The sequence below is a fragment of the Mustela lutreola genome, chromosome 8 (genome assembly GCF_030435805.1).
Source record: "Mustela lutreola isolate mMusLut2 chromosome 8, mMusLut2.pri, whole genome shotgun sequence".
NCBI lineage: Eukaryota > Metazoa > Chordata > Mammalia > Carnivora > Mustelidae > Mustela > Mustela lutreola.
Genome location: NC_081297.1, coordinates 21768822 through 21791843, shown reverse-complemented (window position 1 = coordinate 21791843; position 23022 = coordinate 21768822). Strand labels below are relative to the sequence as shown.

The following is a 23022-nucleotide window of genomic DNA, read 5'->3' as shown; positions in this document are numbered from 1 at the left end:
TTCTTTTGGTTTGCTCAGTGGATGGTGTATATTTCTTCGGAATAGCCTCCTAAATGATCTTGATTTCTGTGGCATCCGTTATAATTCTTATAACTTATAATTCTCTATAAATTTTTTCCATTTATAATATTGTTGATTTAGCTTCTTTTTTCCTCGGTTAAATGAGCTTGAGATTTGTCAATTTTATTTATCTTTTCAAAGAGCAATTTTTTTGTTTGTTTAATCTTTTTGTTTTCTTCTGTTCTCTATTTTATTTCCATTCTAATCTTTATTTTTTTCCTTTCTTTTGCTAAATTTGGACTTGATTTGTTCTTTTTTTTTCCTTAATGATGTAGAATTAGGTTCTTTATTTGGTATTTTCTTGCTTCTTAATATAGGTGTTACGTATTTCCCTCTGAGACCGGCTTTTTTCTGCATCTCACAAATTCTGGTACATTGTGTTTCCATTTTTGTATCAACAATCTTTTTTGTTTCCCCTTTACATTATTCCTTGAATTACTGCTTGTTCAGGAGGGTGTTGTTCATTTTCATATGTTCATGAGTTTTCTATTTTTCCTGTTTTTATTAATTTGTAGATTCGTGCCATCCTGGTCAAAGAAGATACTTCAGTCTTCTTGAATTCACTAAGATTTGTTTTGTGAAATATCTAAGAGAATCTTCTATGTGTACTTGAGAAAACTGTGTATTCTGCTACTGTTGGACAGAATGTGCTATATATGTCTTTTAGGTCTATTTGGCCTGTAGTGTTGTTCAAATCCAATATTTCCTTATTGATTCTGTATCTGGATGATCTGTTCTTTGTTAAGAGCTAGTATTGTTTGAAATGCCCCAATATTATTGCATTTCTGTTTATTTCTCCTTTTAGTTCTGTTAGGTTTTACTTTACATATTTAGATGCTGTAATTTGGGGCTCATAAATATTTGCAACGTTATATCTTCTTAATGTATGCACTCCCTTGTCTTTATAAAATGATCTTCTTTTCTTTTTGTACCATTTTTAGTTTAAAATCTATTTTGTCTGATAGAAGCATAGCTACCCCTGCTTTTATTATTAAATTTATTACCATTATTATTATTCTTGGTTACTATTTACTTAAAAAACATCTTTTTCTATCACTTCACTCACAGTCAATGTCTTTAAGGCTAAAGTGAGCCTCTTTTAGGCAGCATACTGTTGCATTGTCTCTTTTTTTAATGCATTCACCCTAAGTCTTTCAATTGGAGGATTTGTCCACTTACATTGCTGTAGGTAAGTACTTACTATTGACAGTTTGCTCATTGTTTTCTGTATATTTCGTAGATTTGTTATTCTTTGTTCTTTACACTGTGTCTTGTATTTTGTTGTCTTTTGATTTCAGTATGCTTGGACATCTTCATTATGTTCTTCTGTGTTTTTATGACAGAATTTCCTTTGTGGTTATCATGAAGTTACATAAAATTTCTTAAATTGGACACCTTATTTTAAACTGAAACAATTTAACTTTTATAGAATTAGTAAACTCTACACTTTTGCTTTTTCCTTTCCTACATTTTAAAATCATTTATGTCATAATTTACATTTTTTAAATATTGTATAATGAATAATGATTGTAGTTATGGTAATTATACTATATTTTTTAAACCTGTAAACTAGAGTTGTAAATTAATTATGCATCATTATTAGCATATTTCAGAATCTAACTATAATTATATAGTTACTATTACCAGTGAGATTTATATTACCTTTTATGTTTTATGTTTTTGTGTTATTAATTAGCATTCTTTTTCTTCCACTCAGTACCTGTTAACATTTCTTATAAGGCAGATCATGTGGTAATGGACTCCATCAGTTTTTGTTTGTTTGGGAAAATCTTTATCCCGCCTCATTTCTGAAGGATGGCTTTACTAGGTATAGATTTGTTGGTTGACATTTATCTATCTATTTATTTATTTATTTTTCACAATGTGAAATGTTACCGATGTCATCCCATTCTCTCCTAGCCTGAATAGTTTCTGTTGAAAAATACACCAAAGTCTTATGTAGTTCCCTTTGTATCTTTTATCTATTCTTTTTTGTTGTTGTTGTTCTTCAAATTCTTTTTTTGTATTTTACTTCTGACAATTTAATGATTATTAAATTTTGTCTCATTGTTGCCCTATTAAGCCAGATGTATTCAGGGTCTTTTGGGTGTTATGAATCTGGATGACCATTTCTTTACCCAGGTTTGGGAAGTTTTCAGCTGTTATTGCTTTAAGTATACTTTCTGTCTTTTTGTCTTTCTCTCCCTTTTCTGGAATTTCTGTAATACAAATATTGCTTCTTTTCCTTGTATTCCATATTCCCATAGGTTTCCTTCACTCCTTTTCATTTTATCTCTGGCTAGATAATTTCCAAAGTCTAATTCTCTAGGTTGTTTAATCTTTCTTCCATATGGCTGATTGTGCATTTAAACTCTATATTGAATTGTTCAGTTATTATATTTTTCAGGTATGGAATGTGTGTGTGTGTATGTGTGTGTGTTTGATGGCTGCTCTTTCCTTAGAAAGCTCAGTTTGGGATTTTGGGTGTGCCTTCTGGTAATGTCTTTGGGCAGCTGGAGTTTCCCATTTGGTCCATTTTTTGGTGGATCAACTGCTTGTGCTCTGAGGACTGAGATAGGGGATTGTGCCACTAGCTGGGAATAGCTGGATAGGGCTTCCCTACACATATGAGGCTTTATTTTGGGCTCTGCAGTTCTTTGATTCTCTAGTCAGGCTTATTAAATTTTGGGAAGTGGGTACTATGTTCATTATTAGGTGGGTTATAAAATAGCTTCCCAGCTCTAACTGGGTAGCCAAATAGGAATCGAGAACTTGTATGGCCCCAGATAGGAATCGAGAACTTGTATGACTCATTGCTTGGAGTCCTAAATCAGGCCAGAGTGTGCAAAGAATTTGTTGGTCATGTGAAGCTGCTAGCTTTGCTTTGCATACAGGGGGAAGTCATGAAGTATACTCTCTGTCCAGGTGTTCCATATCTGGACCACATTGCATAGCTTCTTATGTGTTCGAGTTAGGTTCTCTGGTCAGATAGGTTGAAATCTGTGTTCAGTAGGGCTGTGAAGTTGATTCCCTGCCCTAGTACAGCAGGAGAAATGGTTAAAGCCAATAAAAAAGTCTTTGTTGTGTTAAATCAAGCCAGCTTGCACACCAGCTTTCCTAGCCAGATAGGGCCACTGGCTTTGCTCTGTAGACTGTTGGCTTTACATGCTTGTTTCTTGGTTCAAGCTTCACTAACTTTCATGGCTTCAAGGAGTTCTTGCCAGTTCATCTGGTCAGATGGGGCTAGAGACACTCCACGGCTGGTGGGGCTATGTCTGGACAGGATGGGAATGGCTCACTCCAGGCCTTTAGTTTTTTCCATATAGACTTCAAGTCAGGAGGGGCCATGATACACCTCCAGCCTTGGTTATGAACTAGTCCCCCTGCCTGGGCAGTGCAGGGGAACATTTTATGCCTGGTCCTGGTATTGCTCTGGAGATGATCAGCTGTGCCCACCCACTTCTCAGCTCAGGTAGCACTGGGGCGCACTGATTGTAGGAGTTATCACCAGTTTTTGTGGTCATATGGGGCTGAAAGACACTCTCCAGAGAGTGTGGAGATGTGATTCAGCTCTTTGCCGGGTTGTAGGCAAACCTGTCTTTGGGGCCAGCTGAACTCCTCCTTTGAGGATCCAAGTCAGGCACATCTGCAACCTTCTGCATTTTATGTTTGGAGTACATAATTTCTTGATTCTACAGATGAACAAAATGCTGGGTGGAGTTACTACTTGGTCACTGCAGGTATGAACTCCATCTGTCAAGACCCTTGAGCCTTTTATAAGCCCCTCCCCACTTCTCTGTCAGTGTGTTTCCCAGTGGTTGAGCCCTGATGATTATCCTGTAATCCTTGTGGTGCAGCATCAGAGTAGAAGCTCCTGCAAAACAGACACACATGTTGTGGAGTTCTGGTTGTCCTGCTTGGTTTCTCATTTCCTGCTGGAGTAACTGAGGCTCGGGGTGATCTCTCTACGTCTCGCTTCTCTGGCTGGAGGGAAGGGTAGTACAGTCAATGTGTAGCTGCTTTTTTAATCTTTCGAATACAGTCTGTCCTGGTCTCTCTGATGCAGGGGCAGATTCATGCTGACCCCTGTGATCTAGGATTCTTGCAGTGGTGTCAGAGTTGTTCTTATGAGGGAAGTGAAGTCAGGAACAACCTATTTTGTCATCTTGGTGCTGTCACTCCTCATTACCTAAATATTTCGCAAAAATCAGTTGGGCTTTTTCTATCCATACACAATAGAAAGTGAACTTATATATCTATAGCTTTTGAATTTCACCAGTCAATATAAGGCTAATTGGTTTTATTTTAAGTAAGATAAAGCAGCCAATATGTAGCTATTTGGTTTTAAGTAATATAAAAATAGTATCTAACTTTTTAAGAGAGTTTTCCATTTAAAATGTGAGCAAAAGAAAACCTATTTACATCTCCTTGATTCCCCCCCTCCCCATCATCATTTTTCCAGAAATAAGAAACAACATTATGTAAAAGAAGGCAAGAAGCTGCATTTGGACTCATATAGTACTACTGACTAGTGAGGACTGGCATTGGCTGTTGAAGGGTTAGGGAGAGTATGTACCCAAGAACATGCTGGGAATTGGTGCTAGTTGACAAATATAGGTTTTTTTTTTTTTTTAGTTGTTTCTGATTGTTTTGCATTCTGTTAATTAAAGAGTCATAGGGCCAAGAAGAAATAGTCACACCTCATTATAAAAGATTACATTAGCTGCAGTTTGTTATGCACTAGAAATTGGAATATGAATAGTCTATGACCTCCAGGTATACCTCTTCTACAAATTACCAGATAATACTGAATCAGCCAAAGGAAAGTTTCATACCTTATTGATAATAACCAGCTCTGCAATATTATCTAAATGTCGACTGGTAAAACAACAACAAAAAATAGGAACATCAGAGGGATTTAATTCTTCTGAAATGTTTTTATTACAGTAACCCAGGTAAAGCAAATATATACATATATATGTATGTGTGCATGTGTATATATATGTATATATTGTTGTACATATCCAACATATTGTAAGAAATTACAGATTGTATAAAATATAAGTAGAAGGCCATAAGAGGAAAGGAAAGAAAAGGTTAAGATGAAATTAGATAAGACAAGATCTATAAGGTATTATCTTAATTATCCATAAGATAATCTATAATTTCTTAAAATCTGTAAGACCTTATAATCAATAAGATAGGACAATAAAAATTATATGAAAAATAATTACAACCCTAAATGAAAGTTTGAGCAGGAATGACATTATAGAAGAGTGAATTATTGCTAGGGAGAACAAATTTGAAAATCTTAGGACAGAAAGAAAAATGTTCAAAGATATGAAAGACTGAGAGGAAATAATAAATATGGCAGAGGATGAAAATTCGTACTGGGCATAATTGGTTATGATAAGTAAGACAATAGGGCATATGTAAAACAAATAATAGCCAATATATAGGATATATGGTTTTCATAAAATTAAAAGTATTTAAGGTACTTAAAATTAAGTTACCCTAATTAAGAACTAAATTTCCTCATAACTTACAGGAGTAAGTTTTACCAAAGGAATATTGTTAGTGATATATAAATGTAGGCATTGATATAAGTGAATAAAACATGGACAGCAATTTATGATATAGTGAAAGATTAAATCAAAATTTCTGAATCAAAATTATTGAATGATAAAAGGTGAAATCTAAAACAAAGATGTAATTTTGAAGCTTTCTGCCTCAAATAGGATAACTAAATTTATAAAACTAAACTCTTTGCTGTATAACAAGAAAAATCTGAAGATCCATAAGCTGAACCATATTTCAAAATACCTCTATTTCTCTGATTAGATTAAAAACATACACATTAACTAGTTAATTCATTACAGTTAACCCTTGAAAAACATGAGTCAGGGATGGTGACTATCTCACACACACAAACTCATTTTAATATCCCCATATAACTTTTACTCCCCCTAAAATGAACTTGTAGCCTGCAATTGACTGGAAGCCTTACCAATAACGTAAACAGTCTATTAACACATATTTTGTATGTTAAAGTTAGGCAGAGGAAAGGAAATGTTATGAAGAAAATCATAAAAGAAAGTACTTTTATAGGGAAAAAAAATCCATGTATTAGTGGACCTACACAGTTCAAACTTGTGTTGTTCAAGGGTCACTTGTAAATTAAAAAGGCATAGAGTACTTTGTTTTTTTATTTTATTTATTTATTTGAGAGAGAGACAGTGAGAGAGAGCATGAGAGGTGAGAAGGTCACAGGCGGAAGCAGACTCCCAGCTCCGCAGGGAGTCTGATGCAGGACTCGATCCTGGGACTCCAGGATCATGACCCGAGCCGAAGGCAGTTGCTCAACCAACTGAGCCACCCCGGTACCCCAAAAAAGCATAGAGTACTTTGAACATTAAAAATGAAAGTATTTCTTTTAACCATACTTATTACATTTACAAATTTGTCATGATTTAAGAGACAATTTAATACACTTATTATAGAAATTATAGAGGTCATATTATTCACTGGAAATATGGTAAAACCAAATATTAATTTTAAATTTAAGTTAAAATGCCAGGGCAATTAGATACATATTTTTTACTCTTTTAAATAATTACTGAATAAAAGAGAAACAAAAATGCACTTAATATACTAAAGTTAAAACATTCGTAAAAGATGATTAAAAATAAATTGAAAAGCTTAAATATCATAACATAAAATATGCATGCATATTTGCATACATTATTGAAGCAAAGTAATAAGAGAATCAGGTAGGTAAGATACTAGAATATAAAATAATATTAGGAAGAACTTGTGCTTCCATCTGTCAAAAAAAGCCATTACTGGTCTTGTTCCTTTGTCAAAAGCAGCTACAGAATGGGACATAATATATAAGACAAATGTTTTCAGTCATTACACAATTTGTAGCTTAGGACTGTGATTCTTTAGAGATGGAAATAGAAAAGATGAGCTTCATAATTGCCTCAAGATTGTCAAAGATTTCTGTGTGAGGAAATTTTTGTATCACAGAGCAGAGGTAGAGTTAAAAAAATAATATCGGTGTCACTAAATTGAGAGATTAGAATTCTTGGCTGCTGAAGTGACTATCTGAGAAAAGAAACTGGTCCCTGTGGTTGCCCTAGAAGATTTTGTGGGGATTAACCACAGGTCTGCGGCTAAGAGTTAGACTCTCTGTGCCCATGGTACAACCCTCTAAGGAAAGATGATATGGTGCAGAACTGAGGACTGAATGTTTATTTCAGAGGTAAGCAATTTGGAGACATATGAAAGTTCTAGCACAACTGGTGTTGAAAGGTGGTGCTAAACACTTCAGGCATTCAAATAAGATCAATAAGTAACCAGGTTATCAACAGGAGCATAATCTTTTTTTTTTTTTAAGATTTTATTTATTTGTTTGATAGAGATCACAAGTAGGCAGAGAGGCAGGCAAAGAGAGAGGAGGAAGCAGGCTCCCCGCTGAGCAGAGAGCCTGATGCGGGGCTTGATCCCAGGACCCTGAGATCATGACCTGAGCTGAAGGCAGAGGCTTTAACCCACTGAGCCACCCAGGTGCCCCTAGGAGCATAATCTTAAGGTTAAGTGGAAAATTTTAATATACCTAACCAAAACAATAATAAAATTTAGCTTGATTAGATAAAGAAGATCTGTCAGGAATTAACTGTAAAAAATGTAACACATTTTTAAGGAACATGGCATAATTCTAATTTGCTATAATCCTACCACATAAGTAAAAAGGGAAAAAATACACATATTAAGAAACAGGAAAATTGATATTCATTTGAGAGAACAAAAACAAAATATCAGTAGAAATTGAGCCTGGGGCTCCTGGGTGGCTCAGTCAGTTCAGTGTCTGACTCTTGATTTTTGGCTCAGTTGATCTCACCATTGTGGGATCGAGCCCTTCATCAGGCTCCACCGTTGTCTCTCTCCCTCTGCTCCTCTTTGCATATGTTTTCTCTCTCAAATAAATAGATAAAATCTTAAAAAAAATAACTAGAGCCAGAAATGATTTAAAAAAAACAACAACAACTTGGATTTAGTAAACAGGAGATTTAAAACAGATGTTACAAATGTGTTTGAGGATCTAAATAAGAATATAGCCATAATGAATAAACAAGTATTGAGGATCTCAGCACAGAAAAGAAGAATGAGAAGAAGAAAAAGAAAATGGGGAATAATAAAGAGGAGGAAGTAAACTAAAAAGAGGAGGAAAGAGAAAAGAATAATAGAAGAACCTAAGGGAACTTCTAGAATTGAAAGGTACATTATCTGAAATAAATTCACTGGGTGGACTTAAAGGGATGTTAGAGACAATTGAAGAATCATCATTGAACTTGAAGACAGAACCACTAATTAGAAGTTATCTAAGAAGAGAAAAACAAAAAAAGAAAAGAACCTGATCAATCAATGCCTTAGAGTTACCCAGGACCCTATCAAATACTCTTACATACATGTAAACACCAGGAAATGGGGAAAAATGAGGCCGAAAAGTATTTGAACAAGTAATTATCAAAACCTTTGTCAAATCTATGGAAAATATCAACTTATGATGATTAGGATGATTAAGACAAAGTAAATGAAAATCACTTCAAAATAAAAAAGAAAATCTTGGCCAATACCAGGAAAAAGTTCATCAAAAGTAGAATAATCATAGGCTTATTAGCTTCTCATCAGCAAACAAAACCCAGAAATAGGCCTAAAGATATTGGAAGAATATATTTAAACTGCTAAAATGGGAACGGAAGGGAGGACCTACCAACATGAAATTTTCTACCTAGGGAAAATATCTTTCAAAAATTAAGGCAAAGTAAAGATATTTTTAGATAACTGAAAAGCAAAGGTATCAGTATACATCAGCATGCACTGTAAAAGATGTTAAAGGACATGTTTCAAGTCAAAAGTAAATGATGCCGGATTAAAATTTGAATCATTAGGAATGAATGAAGATAATAATTTAAAAATGTGGGTAAATATACAAGACCACATTTTCTCTTCTACTTTCTTTCAGAGATACATGACTTTTCTAAAGAAAAGATACATTTTTCCTCATATGTTTATAAAAAGATACATTTTTGCAGCTTTTATATCCTAGGTGGATCAACATCACAAAAATAGCACAAGGATCAGGAGGTGAGTGCAATTAAACTGTACCAAGGTTCTTAAAATTTTGCATGAAGAACAGTTTCATCTCTAGATAGTGATAGTGAAGTATGCACATGAAATCACTAGACCAACACTAAAATGTAAAGGGATACATTAAAAACCCAACAGAAGAATTAAAATGGAATACTAAAAGTATTCAAAAGCACACAGGAGAAAAAAATAATAAATAACAAATGGGAAAAAATAATTTTAAAAAGTAGAAAAAAATGATAAAATGAAAGAACTAATTTTTTTTTAAGATTTTTTTATTTATTCATTTTTCAGAGAGAGAGAGAACACGGGCAGACAGAACGGCACGCAGAGGGAGAAACAGGCTCCCTGCTGAGCAAGGAGCCCAATGTGGGACTTGATCCCAGGAGACTGGGATCATGACCTGAGCCGAAGGCAGCCGCTTAACCAACTGACACCCAGTGGTCCTGAAAGATCTGAATCTTGTCAAAACATTTAATTAAATCAAATATAACTAACCTAAACATATCAATTAAAATGCAAAAAATTCTGATTGGTTAGAAAAGCATGATAGAATATTTGGTTTATATTTTTCCAACCTTTGACTTCTAACGTATCTCTGACTTTATATTTAAACTTGTTCTGTTAAAGACAGCAAATATATATAGTGCAAAAGTTAATATTAAAGTAGACTTCTGAAAAAATTACAAATGATAAAAGGAAAATTGTAATAAAGTAGTCAGTTATTGGATGCCTGGGTGGCTCAGTTGTTAGGCATCTGCCTTCAGCTCAGGTCAGGATCCTAGAGCCCCTGCTCGGCAGGAAGCCTGCCTTTCTCTCTCCCACTTCCCTTGCTTGTGTTCCCTCTCTCTCTGTGTTTCTCTCTGTCAAAATAAATAAAATATTTTTTAAAAGAAGAAGAAAAAGTCGGTTATCAGGAAATTATGTCAGAAATGTGCATTGCAACAGAGCTTCAAAATACGTGAGTTAAAAACCAGACAGAATTAAATAAAAATAGAAGAATTCACAATTATTGTGAGAGATTTGATCACTTCTGTCATTAATCCTTACAACTAGATAAAATTTTCAGTGTGTTAGCAAGAATACCACACATTCATGGGCGCCTGGGTGCTCAGTTGCTTAAGCATCTGACTTCAGCAAAGGTCATGATTTCAGGGTCTTGGGATCAAGCCCCTTTTTGGGTTCCTTACACACCACGGAGTCTGGTAGAAATTCTTTGTACCTCTGCCCCTCCCCCATGCATGCTTTCTCTCTCTCTTTGAAAACAAATAATAAATCTTAGAAAAAGAAAAGTACCACAGATGTAATCATGCGTCCTTCTCAGTGCATCATATGAGGAGGCATGTGTTGATTTGTGCTCCTATTCCTGATGTTTACTTTGAACAATTGGTTAAGGTATAATCAATCACATCTCTCTTCTATCAAGTAATTCTTTTAAAAATAATTATTAATTCATATGCAAATACCAGTGAGTATGAAAATATACTGCCCTTGCCAAACGTTCAGCTAGTTTTAGCTCCTATTGATGATTGATTGATTTCCTTCCTTCCTTCCTTCCATTGTCGTAAGAACATTTAACCTGAGATCTACCCCCAACAAATTTTTAAGTGAATGAAATATAGTATTAACTTTAGGCACTCTGTTATATAGTAGATCTCTACAAGTTTTTCATTTTGCATACCTGAAACTTTATACCCATTGTGGACAGCAACTCCCCATTAGCTCCTCTCTGCAGCTTCTGGCAATCATCATACTACTTTCTGTTTCTTTGAGTTTGGCTATTTTAGATACCTCATGTAAGTTGAATCATGCAATATTTTTTCTTTCTGCAACTGACTTATTTCAGTTCGCATATTTCAAATTCAACCACGTTGTCAAATAAGGCAGGATTTCCTTTTATATGGCTGAATAATATCCCATTTTATGTAAACACCACCTTTTCTCTATCTATTCTCCCATTAGTGTATGTTGAGGTTGTTTCCTTATCATGGCTATTGTGAATAATACCACAGTGCATGTCAGAGTGCAGTTATCTCGTCATGTTCTTGACTTTTTTATGGATATACCCAAAATTGGGATTGCTGGGTCCATACAGCCCACTGATGCTTTTCTTATGCCTTCACTCCACACAAATTGGTTTTCTACTATAAAGAAGAGCTTTGCCTTTGCTCTATTCATTTCTTAACTTGTTATTTATTTATATTATTATAGTCTTACAGATTAAAATTTCATCCAAAGGGTTATAATCATCATAATTTATTCTGATTATTGAATTATTCCAGCTTAGGCTATTAGGAACTCCTGTAAACTATCTTCTATGAACTTTTCAAAGTTGTTAATCACTCTTTGATCACTTCCTTTCATCTTGCACAACAAAATATCCCACACTGATCTTATACTTTTTCTTCCCCAGACTTGATATCAGCTCTAAATAGCCCTGATTCTTTTTAGTGGAGAGTGATAGTTTAAAAATCAAGATTATTTTTTTAATGAGTCATTACTTCTTGGCCTTCTCAGTGGACAGAGCTAGTAAATATATGTATATGTATACATGTGTTTGCGTATTTCCATGGCTATTGTCTGTCTGTTTACCTGCCTGTCTACCTATCTACCTATTTACCTACCTATCAGTCTACCTGTCCACCTCTCCAGCTACCTATCCATTCATCCATCCATCCATCCACCATGGATAACACCAATTTTAATCCAGTACCACATTTTCATATTTGTCACCTGTATCTACAACCTCAACAGCCTAGTACCAAGTTAAATCAATTTTTATATTTAATTGCTCAAATCTAGAATATGCAGAAAGCATTCTAATTTCAGAAATGCCAACATATATCACTGTTAGAAGCAAGCAAAATAATTAGAATTTGATATTTGTTCTTAGTTTTTTAAGATGAAATATATAGTGCATACATCACAATTTGATGTTTTGACAAGTGCATGCACATATATCACAAATATAGTACATTTATATCATCCAAAAAAGTTCTTTCACACTTCTTTCTATTACGTGTCTGCATATTTACTATATACACAAACATTTTTACAAAAAGACTCTCTGGGATTTCAGATAGGTTCATATTGAATCTATAAAAGAAAATGGAGGAAAACTGCATGTTAATGACCCTGAGTTTTCCAGGGATGACATCCTATATAAACAAGTCCAGTATAGACATGTCTTTTTAATATGTATTCCCAAATACTTTATTCTTTTCATACTTGTGAATAAAATTATTTTCTAATTTCAACTTGTAAGTTTTTGCTGATAACTTGTAGAAATCCAATTGAGTTTTATATATTTTCCTTGTATCCTATAACCTTACCAAATTTAGTTAAGAGTTCTAGTAGTTACCATACAGATTTCTTAGAAATTTTTTGTGTAGATAATTGATTAATTTATGTGATTTTATATGCTTTCTCTTCAATTCCATTTTACTTTCTTTTCCTATTGCACAGACTAGAACTTTCTGGACCGTTATTGAATAAAAGAGGTGGGCTTTTGGACTTTTCGACTACTTACTCTGTTCCCAGTCTTAGGGTAAAGTTCTGCAGTATTTAACATTTAAGTCTGAAACTAGCTATATGTTCTCCACAGGTCCCTTTTTTCAGTTTGAATGAGATCCCTTTTATTGCTAGTTTACATCAAGTTTTATCATAAAGAAGTGTTGAATATTATCAGTGCCTTTCCTGCATCTAGATGAGAAGATCATATGATTTTTTCTCCCTTTGTATTAAAGTAATGAATTACCTTAGTTGATTTTTGAACATTAAGTCAAACACATTCCTTAATAAATGTATTGTTAAAGATTTTTGCACCTATGTTTATGGGGGAATTGGTCTCTAAATTTCCTGTAGTTGCTTGTCTGCCTTTGGTATTGGCATTATACTGGCTTCATAAGGAGAGTTGGGAAGAGTTCTCTTTTCCTTATGTTTTGGGAGAGTTGGTGTAAGTTAATACAGTTTCACCCTTAAAAGTTCAATTGAGGGGTGGGATTATGGACATTGGGGAGGGTATGTGCTTTGGTGAGTGCTGTGAAGTGTGTAAACCTGGTGATTCACAGACCTGTACCCCTGGGGAAAAAAATATATGTTTATAAAAAATAAAAAATTTTAAAAAAAAGCTCAATTGATTTGACCCATGAAGCCATCTGAGTTTAAAGTTGGGTATGTGGGAAATGTTTTATTATGAATTCAGTTTTTGTAATGGATAGAATCTCATTCAGATTTGTTTCGGTTTTAAGTTTTTTTTTTTTTAAAGGTATTCTCTATTCTCTCATTTCTTTCAAGTTGTTGATATTTTTAGAATAAATTTATTATTCAAAACAGTTATTCCCTTATTTTATTTAAATGTCAAAGGTTTTCGGTGCTATGCTATCCTTACAACTTTTCTATAAGTTTGAAATTATTTAAAAATAAAAATTTGTAAAAAATGTAATATTAAGAAACTCAGGAGAAAGAAGTAATGGTTTGGAAAACAAGCAATTCAAATGATAAATTCAAAAGTATGTTATTTTTTAAGGTAGACAAAATACCAACTTTTAATTTTTTTTTAAGATTTTTTATTTATTTATTTGACAGAGAGAGATCACAAGTAGGCAGAGAGGCAGGCAGAGAGAGAGAGAGAGAGAGGAGGAAGCAGGCTCCCTGCTGAGCAGAGAGCCCGATGTGGGACTCGATCCCAGGACCCTGCGATCATGACCGAAGGCAGCAGCTTAACCCACTGAGCCACTCAGGTGCCCCCAACTTTTAATTTTAAAAAAGGAGAAAAACACATTTGAATAAATGTGGCCTTGTTAAAGGAGAATTAATAACCACATAGATACCAATAACTTTGTGATAGCTTGAAAATATCAATGAGCTAGTTAACTTTCTATGAGAAAAATGGCAAAATTAACTAATGAAGTAGAGAACCTGAATAGACCATTAACTATCAAATAAAGTTATCAACAAATGTCCTTGATTTTGTCTCTTGAGATAGGTACTACAGGATTCTATCACATTTTAATGAACTGATAATGACCAAAGAAACTATTCTAACATATAAAAATGACTGAATTTGTTTTATGAAGCTAATAAATCACTGATAAAGAACCCTCCAGAAAACTGTAGTTCAAACTCCTTGTGAAAATAAATGTAGAAGAACTGAAAATGGTAGCAAGCCAAATTCAAATATAGAGCCATTATACATTTTGAGGTCAAAATCTTACACTGTTTAAAGGAAATAAGACACTGTCCATGTAACCAAATAAACCACCGAAAAAAATCATAACAAACTGTTAAGTGCTTTCTGTAATATATGGAATGATAGAACTTTAACATCTTACAGATGATTGGATAAATTGAAGGAAATAATGAAATATTTTTATTAAAATCAAGATTATATTGAGAGTGTTTACTATTATTATTTAACACTCTTGTTCTGGTTCTATGCAGTATGTAAGGCGTGAAATGAAATACATTAACACGAAATTATAATGATTTTCTAATGATGTGATTATATACCTCAAAATCCAAGAGACTTGCTTTAAAGAACATAATCATTCCAGTATTTGATTGTATAATGTCTTCCCAAAACTCACGTTCACGAAGTGAAGGTGAATGTGACCTTAGCTGAAGCAGGGTCTTTGCAGATGTACTGAGTTAAAATGAGGTCATACTAGATTAAGGTATGCCCTAGCCCAATGACTGTTAACACTTTTAAGAAGAGCAAATATGGACATAGATATCCAGAGGGAAGATAGTGTGAGAACACACAGAATGTCATGTGACTGGAGGAATGTATCTATAAGCCAATGAATGCTTAGTTTGCCAGTATCCACGAGAAGCTATAGGATTCAGGGAAGTATTCTCCCCTAGGGCCATGAGGGAGAACATGGCACTGCAGACACATTGATTTCAGACTGCTATCCTTAGCAGCTTTGAGGGAATAGATCTCTATTGTTTAAAGCTACCCATTTTGTTGTACTTTATTATGGAATTACTAAGAAACTAAAACAATCTCCAAAGTCACAAAACTGAGAAAGTACCCCATTTATAACTGGAAACTAATTTCTCAAATTATGTTTTTTTTTCTTGTTTATTTTAATAGAATTTGTAAAACTTGTCCTGTGCATCATCAATGTAATAATCTACACAATTCTCATAGTTCTACTAAATAAGTAAATAAATAAATTCATAGCTTCCTTAGATAGGTTGGGAATATTCTTTGTTATGTAAAAAACTAGTTTCCATATTATGGGATTTCTCAGAGCTAGTGTGTTAATAATATGCTCGTGTATTTTTAAATCCCTTAAACAGAGATAATAATTTGTAGGATTCATCTTATCCCTTTGACTACAGACCCTTCTTCCATGTGCCCATATGTCCGTAGGACATTCATATCTAGATGAATAGTGTAAAAGAATTGATAAACTACCTCAAGAAGAATCAAGTCAAAGTGGAGGGTTGCCATCTTTTCATAGCCGCCTACATGTAAAGAGATCTCTTTGAGAATTTTCTCATAGACACATACAGTTTCTTAGCCTGTAGTATTTATAGATTTATTATTATTATTTATTTGCAACTCCCATCCTGGAGCACTGCATACTACATTATAAGAGGGAGTAGTGGCACAGGGTTCTGTGTATATCATTCTTCAACTCATAGTTCTGCTACTTACAATGTGATACTTTGCTTAGTATCGTACTCTGAACTTCAGCTTTCTTATCAACCAATATACAATAGCCCCCCTTCCAGTTAGTTTTTTATCTTCCTAAATGTGCCTTATTTATAGCATATGCTCAATAAATCTATATTGAATGAACAATTGAATAGAACACTGAGATCTTAATTTTAGGAATTTGATGGTTGTGTCTTAAAAGGATTTAGATTATTGCCTTTCAAAATTACGAACTTTTTAAATGAAACTGATATTTCATGCTCATGAAGATAGTGATCGATGGAAAAGTTATAGTGTTTAGAAAGGTAGAACCTGGTTTGATGGATGGTACAGCTGCAGACAAAGGTGATCATTGTCTTCCTGATGGCACACCTGTCTGGTTCTGGCATTAATTGCTCCATGAAGTGACAGGAATTGGCATCTGCACAAAAGACTATTTGCTGCTTTTCTCACCTGGCACCCAGGGGAAATTGTGAAATATGAAATTATAAGTTGTTCCTTCTCACCACAGTGATCTGAAATCTTAACAACTTATGCCTGCTTATTGTATTTTCCCCACTGATACATCAGAATTAAAATTTCCAAGGAAAAATATATTTAAAACAATAGTAAATATCAGAAGAAAAACAATAATTTACATGATAGAAATTCATGTAGCATCATTTGTATGATTTTTGAAACAGAACAAATCCGATTTTCTCCAGCAAACATCATTTTTTAAAAAATTTCATTTTATTTCTTTTCAGTGTTCCAGAATTCATTGTTTATGCACCACACCCAGTTCTCCATGCAATAAGTGCCCTCCTGAGTACCCACCACCCGGTTCACCCAACCCCCCACCCTCTTCCCCTCCAAAATCCTAAGTTTTTTTTCTCAGAGTCCACAGTCTTTCATGGTTTGTCTCCCCCTCCAATTTCCCCCAACTCACTTCTCTCCATCTCCCAACATCATTTCTTTATGCAGTTGGCCTTTCTGGATGCTGGTCTATATGGCAAACTAGTCTTCATGGGATGATCAATTTTCCAACACAAGGTGAACTGATTTAGTTACTTCATTTTATAATTTTTAATTAAGACAACTATTCAGCTTCTAAACGATGCTTAGTTGGGGTTCATTATTATTTTAATGTATTTACTTCTCAGGCCTCTTAAAGGATACTTAGGAGAACTTTACTATTCTAAAGCAAAAGAGACTATTACAGTTTATTGTAGGAAAGAATAAATTACCAGAAAGTATCAAATGCAATTTTTAAAAATCAAATCAGCAATTGGATAGAAAATGCCATTATGTTCATTTGGTGACAGAATTATGACAGAGAAATTTTCTCTATCCCTGAAAGTAGTAAAAATCAGTGTTAGCTAGACTGTTAAACCATTTTTTAAAAAGCATATTAGTCTTGATGCTTTCTTAAGTTAATTAATTTTTAGTTATTTCAAAAACTGAAGGCCATTCTTCACTATTGGGCAAGTTTTTTTTTTTTTTTTTTTGGATGGTGTGATAAAATTAACTTTCATCTTAGTGGTCTTTACCCTCCAAAATGGTATCAAAAGAATGGTAAGACCCATGTATTTTCAAGTTTTCTGCTTTATTTAAAATAACTTAATAGTTATTTTTGTGTATTTAAACAATTATACTGATCTATGCTAACTGTAAGAATGAATCCATAAAGAAAGACACGATTTTGGTGCCTAGCAGAATTTGGAGAGTCTTAAAGAGTCTGTTGATTACATTCTATTAACAGTAGTATAGAATCATTGTCCCTGAATTGCGGTGGCTTCAGCTGGGATGTGCACCTGTCTTCCTTTGGCCTGTGCACTGAGGAACAGGGCCCTGAGAGCTTTGGTGGCAGAATCATTCCTACTCTCATGTACATTAAATTTCCTTAAATATTTGAGAACTTGTTCTAACTAGCTTTCTTGAAGAGACAAAACTATATAAATACTTAACATGCTGCAACTTCAATCCTTTTTAACTATTTTTAGTTTTTGAGCACCACCTCACATAAAATTAAGGTTTTTAATATTTTCATTTTCACTTTAATATTCAGAGAGAACTTAATAAAGAATAACTATTATCAAAGAATTCTGACCTGTACATTTTATTACTTAAGATCAGATTGCTCGTTGGCTTTATGCTGCATCATGCCTTTAAACATAAAGAACATGAAAAGTATCCTAAACATACAATTTTAGAAAATACAAACTCTTAGTAACACAATGCTCAGTTTTACAGCATCATCACTTACATCATCAGCTGTAGGATTTACCAGTAGAATTATAGGAAGAGGTTTGTGTAGTTCCTACTGTCCAGTGCTATATATGATGATTTTGGAGGTCACAGCTCTCTTCTAACAAGTCAAAGGCTGAAGAGACTAAGAAATCAAGAACTCTTATTAAATCCACAAGACAAATATCTCCGAGATTGAAGAGAGGCAAGTGAACCCAGGGAATCACACATTAGCAGATTAGAAACTTGGGGGCAGAATTCACTAACGGAACCAGTACCTGGGTAAGAGATCCGAATTGGTTATTGATGACGTGCTGGAATTGCCACATGGACAAGCCCAAGAGTTAAAAACTTCAGGAAACCCACTTATCGGAACACCCTATAATATTATGAGATTGATATTTATAATCTTTATTTATGATATTGTGTATAAATTTAATACTGCAAGGAGTTTGGCCAGGTTTCCAGTAAATATCAGAGAAAAATCCTCTCCTGCTTCCAACAGCTGGGGGCGGGGGGGCGGTGGAAACCATTTTAAGGTATCACAGAGCACTTTGCTTTTCCTCACAAGGCGTTCCCTCAGACAATGAAAGCCTAAACTGCCAGGGTATTTTCAGAGCCTAACTGGCCTCGTGGAAGGGAAATCTCTATTGCTAACCCTCTCTAGATATCCCGTTCCATGTAAGGAGAGGAGAAAAAAAATCTGAGAAATGCTTGTGAGGTTCACAGTCCAGAGGTTCATGATCCCTAAAAGACTGAGACCTAATCATAGAACTCTAGAATTCTTCCCCTCTCCCCACATTAAGGCCTATTTATAGCAGTTCCTCTTACCCAGTGTATCATGTCCAGCTATTGAGAAAGTATCACATGGTCCGATTTGGAGAAAGGAAAAATTAGAAAGAGACATGACAGGCATGTTGGAATTATTAAACCAGGTATTTAAAATGACTATGATCAGTGTTCTAAGGCCTTTAGTGGATAAAACAGCAAGCAAGAAAGATGCACAGTGTAAACAGAGATCCTCAGAATCAAAAAGAAATCCTGGAGATCAAAACCTCTGCGACAGAAACGAGTAAGCTTTGGTGGGCTTATTAGTCGCCTGGACACAGCTGAAGAACGATATCTGAGCTAGAAGACATCACAATAGAAATTTCCAAAACTGAAAAGCAGAAATAACAAAGACTGAGAAAAAACAACAGATGTTCAAGGACTTCACAACAAGATATGTGTGTAGCGGGAATACCACATGGATAAGAAAGAGGAAAGGAACAGAAGAAACATTTGGAAAAATAATGACTAAGAATTCTCCCCAAATGAATGTTGGACACAAAACCACAGCATAGAACATGAAGCAGGATAAATGCAAAAACAAAACAAAAATGTAACAACAACAACAAAAAAACCAATCAAACAAAAAGCACCCCTACACTTACATATATCCTTTCTAAGCTATGGAAAATCAAAGTAAAATCTTTAGAGAAGTTGGAGAGATAAGATGCTTTCCCTACAGAGGAACAAAGGTAAGAATTATACTTCTCAGAAATTACCCAAATGAGAACTGAGAAGATTGAAACATTTAAGGTGTTTGGGGGGATAAACAACAACAAAAAACTACCAACCTTGAATTCATACGCTGTGAAATTATCCTTCAAAAGTAAAAGACAAATAGTTTCTCAACTTTGTCAGACAAACACAAATTGAGAGAATTTTTTTTTTTTGCCAAAAAACCTACTTTGAAAAAAAAAAGTTTTTATATCAAGGAAAATGATCTAAATCAGAAACTCAAATCCTCAAAAGGGAAAGAGAGCCTTGGAAAATAAATGAAGGTAAAATAAACACTTTTAAAGTTATCAAGGATAAATAAAGGCATTACATAACAATGAAGGAGTCACTTCCCCAAGGAGGCATGATGATCCCTAATGTGTATGCATCTAATAGAATGTCATACAACATGCAACAAAAACTACTAGAATTGCAAGAATAGATGAATCGACTATTGTAGTTGGAGATTTCTGTACCCATCTATCAGAAATAGACCCATTGGTCTGTGTGTCTGTTTTTGTGCCAGTACCATGCTGTCTTGATGAGCACAGCTTTGTAATACAGCTTGAAGTCAGGCATTGGATGGGTGAGCTGGGTGACGGGTATTAAGGAGGGCACTTACTGCATGGAGCACTGGGTGTTCTACACCAACAATGAATCATGGAACACTACAGCAAAAACTAATGTCATACTGTATGGTGACTAACATAACACAATGAAAAAGAAAACAAATGGATAGACTCAGTAGGCAGAAGGTCAATGAGGTCATAGTTGAACTCAGTAATTCTTGCTGTCCTGGAAGTAGAAGAAAACTTTAGCAATATTTGTAATAAAATATTTTTAGGAACCTGGGAGAGATCGTTGGTATTTCATGCAACCTAACATATTTAATTTCTGCAACTTATTATAATAAATTCCAATTAGTACACTTTTTACCTTTTTCTGTTTCACAATTTCTCATCTCTAAAATGAGGATTTTGTTTTAAAAAACAATTTCAGTGATTATAACTTTTACTTTAGGCAGCATTTCCCAACCCAAACTGTATTGAACAGAATAAGAAGCTTCCTGAATTCCCTACCAGGACCTGAGGAGCAAAGATGAGGAGAAAGAAGAAATAAAATTACATTGACTAAATAGGTGTTTAGAGGAGGTTATGTGTGTAATATTTAAATATTGTCTCATTGATATTGGGACTGAGAATCAGATTTGTGGAAAAGTAAACTTGCACAAGCCATGGAAATGGCTATATGTAGCAAACTAAAATATTATTTTCTTTTGTTTTCCTTTTTTTTTTTTTTTTTTGTCAAAAAGACAATTGAGAATTTGAATGTTTGGGAGAATTTGAATGTTTGGGAGGATTGTTAACAATATCAGAAGGTTCTAAAGCATGTAATCTAATTAGGGTCACAGGTCACTATAAAACTCAATATTTCATTATTTCTTTTACCAACAAGGTTAATAAGGGATTTCATAGGCAAAAACATTGGATTATATAGTTGTTAGCAAACCTTTGCCCCTTTAATTTTGAGAAGTTTTAACTGCTTCAAGTAGTCAAGACCTGATAAAGACAAAACAGAAACTCTGCTTTTAATTTCTTACTAAAGCAGAGCAATAATCTAAGAAAACCATCTTTTTTAGCAGAGAGAGAAACCAGGTTTCAATTTTATACTAGTGTACTTTTAAAACCCATTTATTCCAATCCAAGTCAGTCCTGACCCTAGCAAAAATTCTCCAGTGATTCCCCTTCACAAATGTTTTACAGATTTCTTTTTTCTTCTTTTTTTTTTCTTTTTCAATACAGATTTTGGTGTAAGTCTCCTATCTCTAAATAACCAGTTTCATTTTAGGACAAAATTGCTTTCTTTTCCCTCAATAAAAATGTAATTTTATCCCTTTTGTCTTTTTATGCACCTCTTTCTTACACACAGAGTTGCTTCCCTGAGCCATTCTAGCATCTTAATTACATTTATCAGAATTTTAATTCTTAGAAACCTTAGTTTCTAAAAACAAAGTAGTAACCAAATGTGAACTGTACTACTCCCACGTCTTCCCAAGCCTTGCTAGATAATAAGCTTTGATTTTACCAAACTTAGGAGTTCAGTTCATGTTGGGACTGGTGCAGTTGGCCAACAAAAATGACCTAAGATCATGGTTGATTTTTGTCTCTGGAAGTTTTCATGGGTAATTGTTAAAAACAAGTTGGTTGAAATATTAAAAATATTGTAGACAAATTATTAAATGGCTTTCAAAATCTTTGGTAACCTAACACTTTGAAGTTTTGCTAGGTTAATTTATTGGATATTTGAGTCTTCTCTAAGATAAAATGCGGAAGCATTAATTATTAAACATAGATTTTAAATATTCTATTTTAATGCTAGTGTCAGGATAATTTTCTCAGGTGCTGTTACAGGATGTGTCAAGATTGCTCTAGTTTTGGACTGCGTATCTTAAAACCTGCTAATTTTCTCTCTGCCATAATTTGGGAAATGTTTTCCAGGAACCTCCAGTGGGCGCTGTGATTTTGAATTTGACCTCTGTTCTTGGGAGCAGGAGCAGGATGATGACTTTGACTGGAATCTGAAAGCTAGCAGCCTCCCTGCTGTAGGCACAGAGCCAGCTGCTGATCACACCTTAGGAAACTCCTCTGGTCATTACATCTTCATAAAGAGCTTGTTCCCTCAGCAGCCCATGAGGGCTGCCAGAATTTCCAGTCCAGTCATCAGCAGAAGAAGCAAAGATTGCAAGGTAAGCAAAATACCCAGAAATGTTGTGACTGCTGAGAGCACTAATACAGAAAATGGAATACAGAATACCAATACAGAAAGGTTGTTAGAACTGTGGGAAGAATTTATCCTATTGATAAATTCCATAGTTATTCGAATTGTGGAAAGCACCGGAAGACTTCATGGTTACTATCCATAAAGCATGGATAGTACAAAGGAAGTAAAATGCAGTTGCTTCCCCTCAAGGAATTTAGTACTTACTGTGTTATGGCCCAATAATGGGTCCGTGATTAAAGGAGCGAGACTGATACAAAGCGAAGGTCAAGCAAAGCTTTATTTTGTGCCAAGCATCAAGAATCAGACCGAACATTTGGGGACACACCTCTTACAAGAGAGGGTGACCCTTCTCTGTTTCCGTCTAGCTATTAAGGGCAAAGGCCATGCGGTCAGGCCTGGCCACGCACTGGTAGCCAATGAGATTGTAACACACACAGGAAACTCCACAGTGATGCTAGGTGACCAAATGAGTTACAATTTACCCTAGTAGACATTTGAACCAGCCTATTACACCTTGATTAGGATTGGCACCAAAAAAGGCTTCCAAAGGGCTGGGGCCCATACTCCTTGGTAGCTAGGGGGATAGTATGCAA

At 34.5% G+C, this 23022-nt stretch overlaps 1 protein-coding gene across 3 annotated transcripts in view; it reads left to right on the top strand.

The window, feature by feature from the left end:
- The window catches only part of MALRD1 (MAM and LDL receptor class A domain containing 1), an 808982-nt gene that overhangs the window by 322648 nt on the left and 463312 nt on the right, over window positions 1-23022 (top strand). For all 3 annotated transcript variants that reach the window (XM_059183995.1, XM_059183996.1, XM_059183994.1), the window contains exon 26: window positions 22147-22394. In XM_059183995.1, the coding sequence (XP_059039978.1) occupies window positions 22147-22394 (248 nt within the window). The remainder of the gene's footprint in view (window positions 1-22146; window positions 22395-23022) is intronic.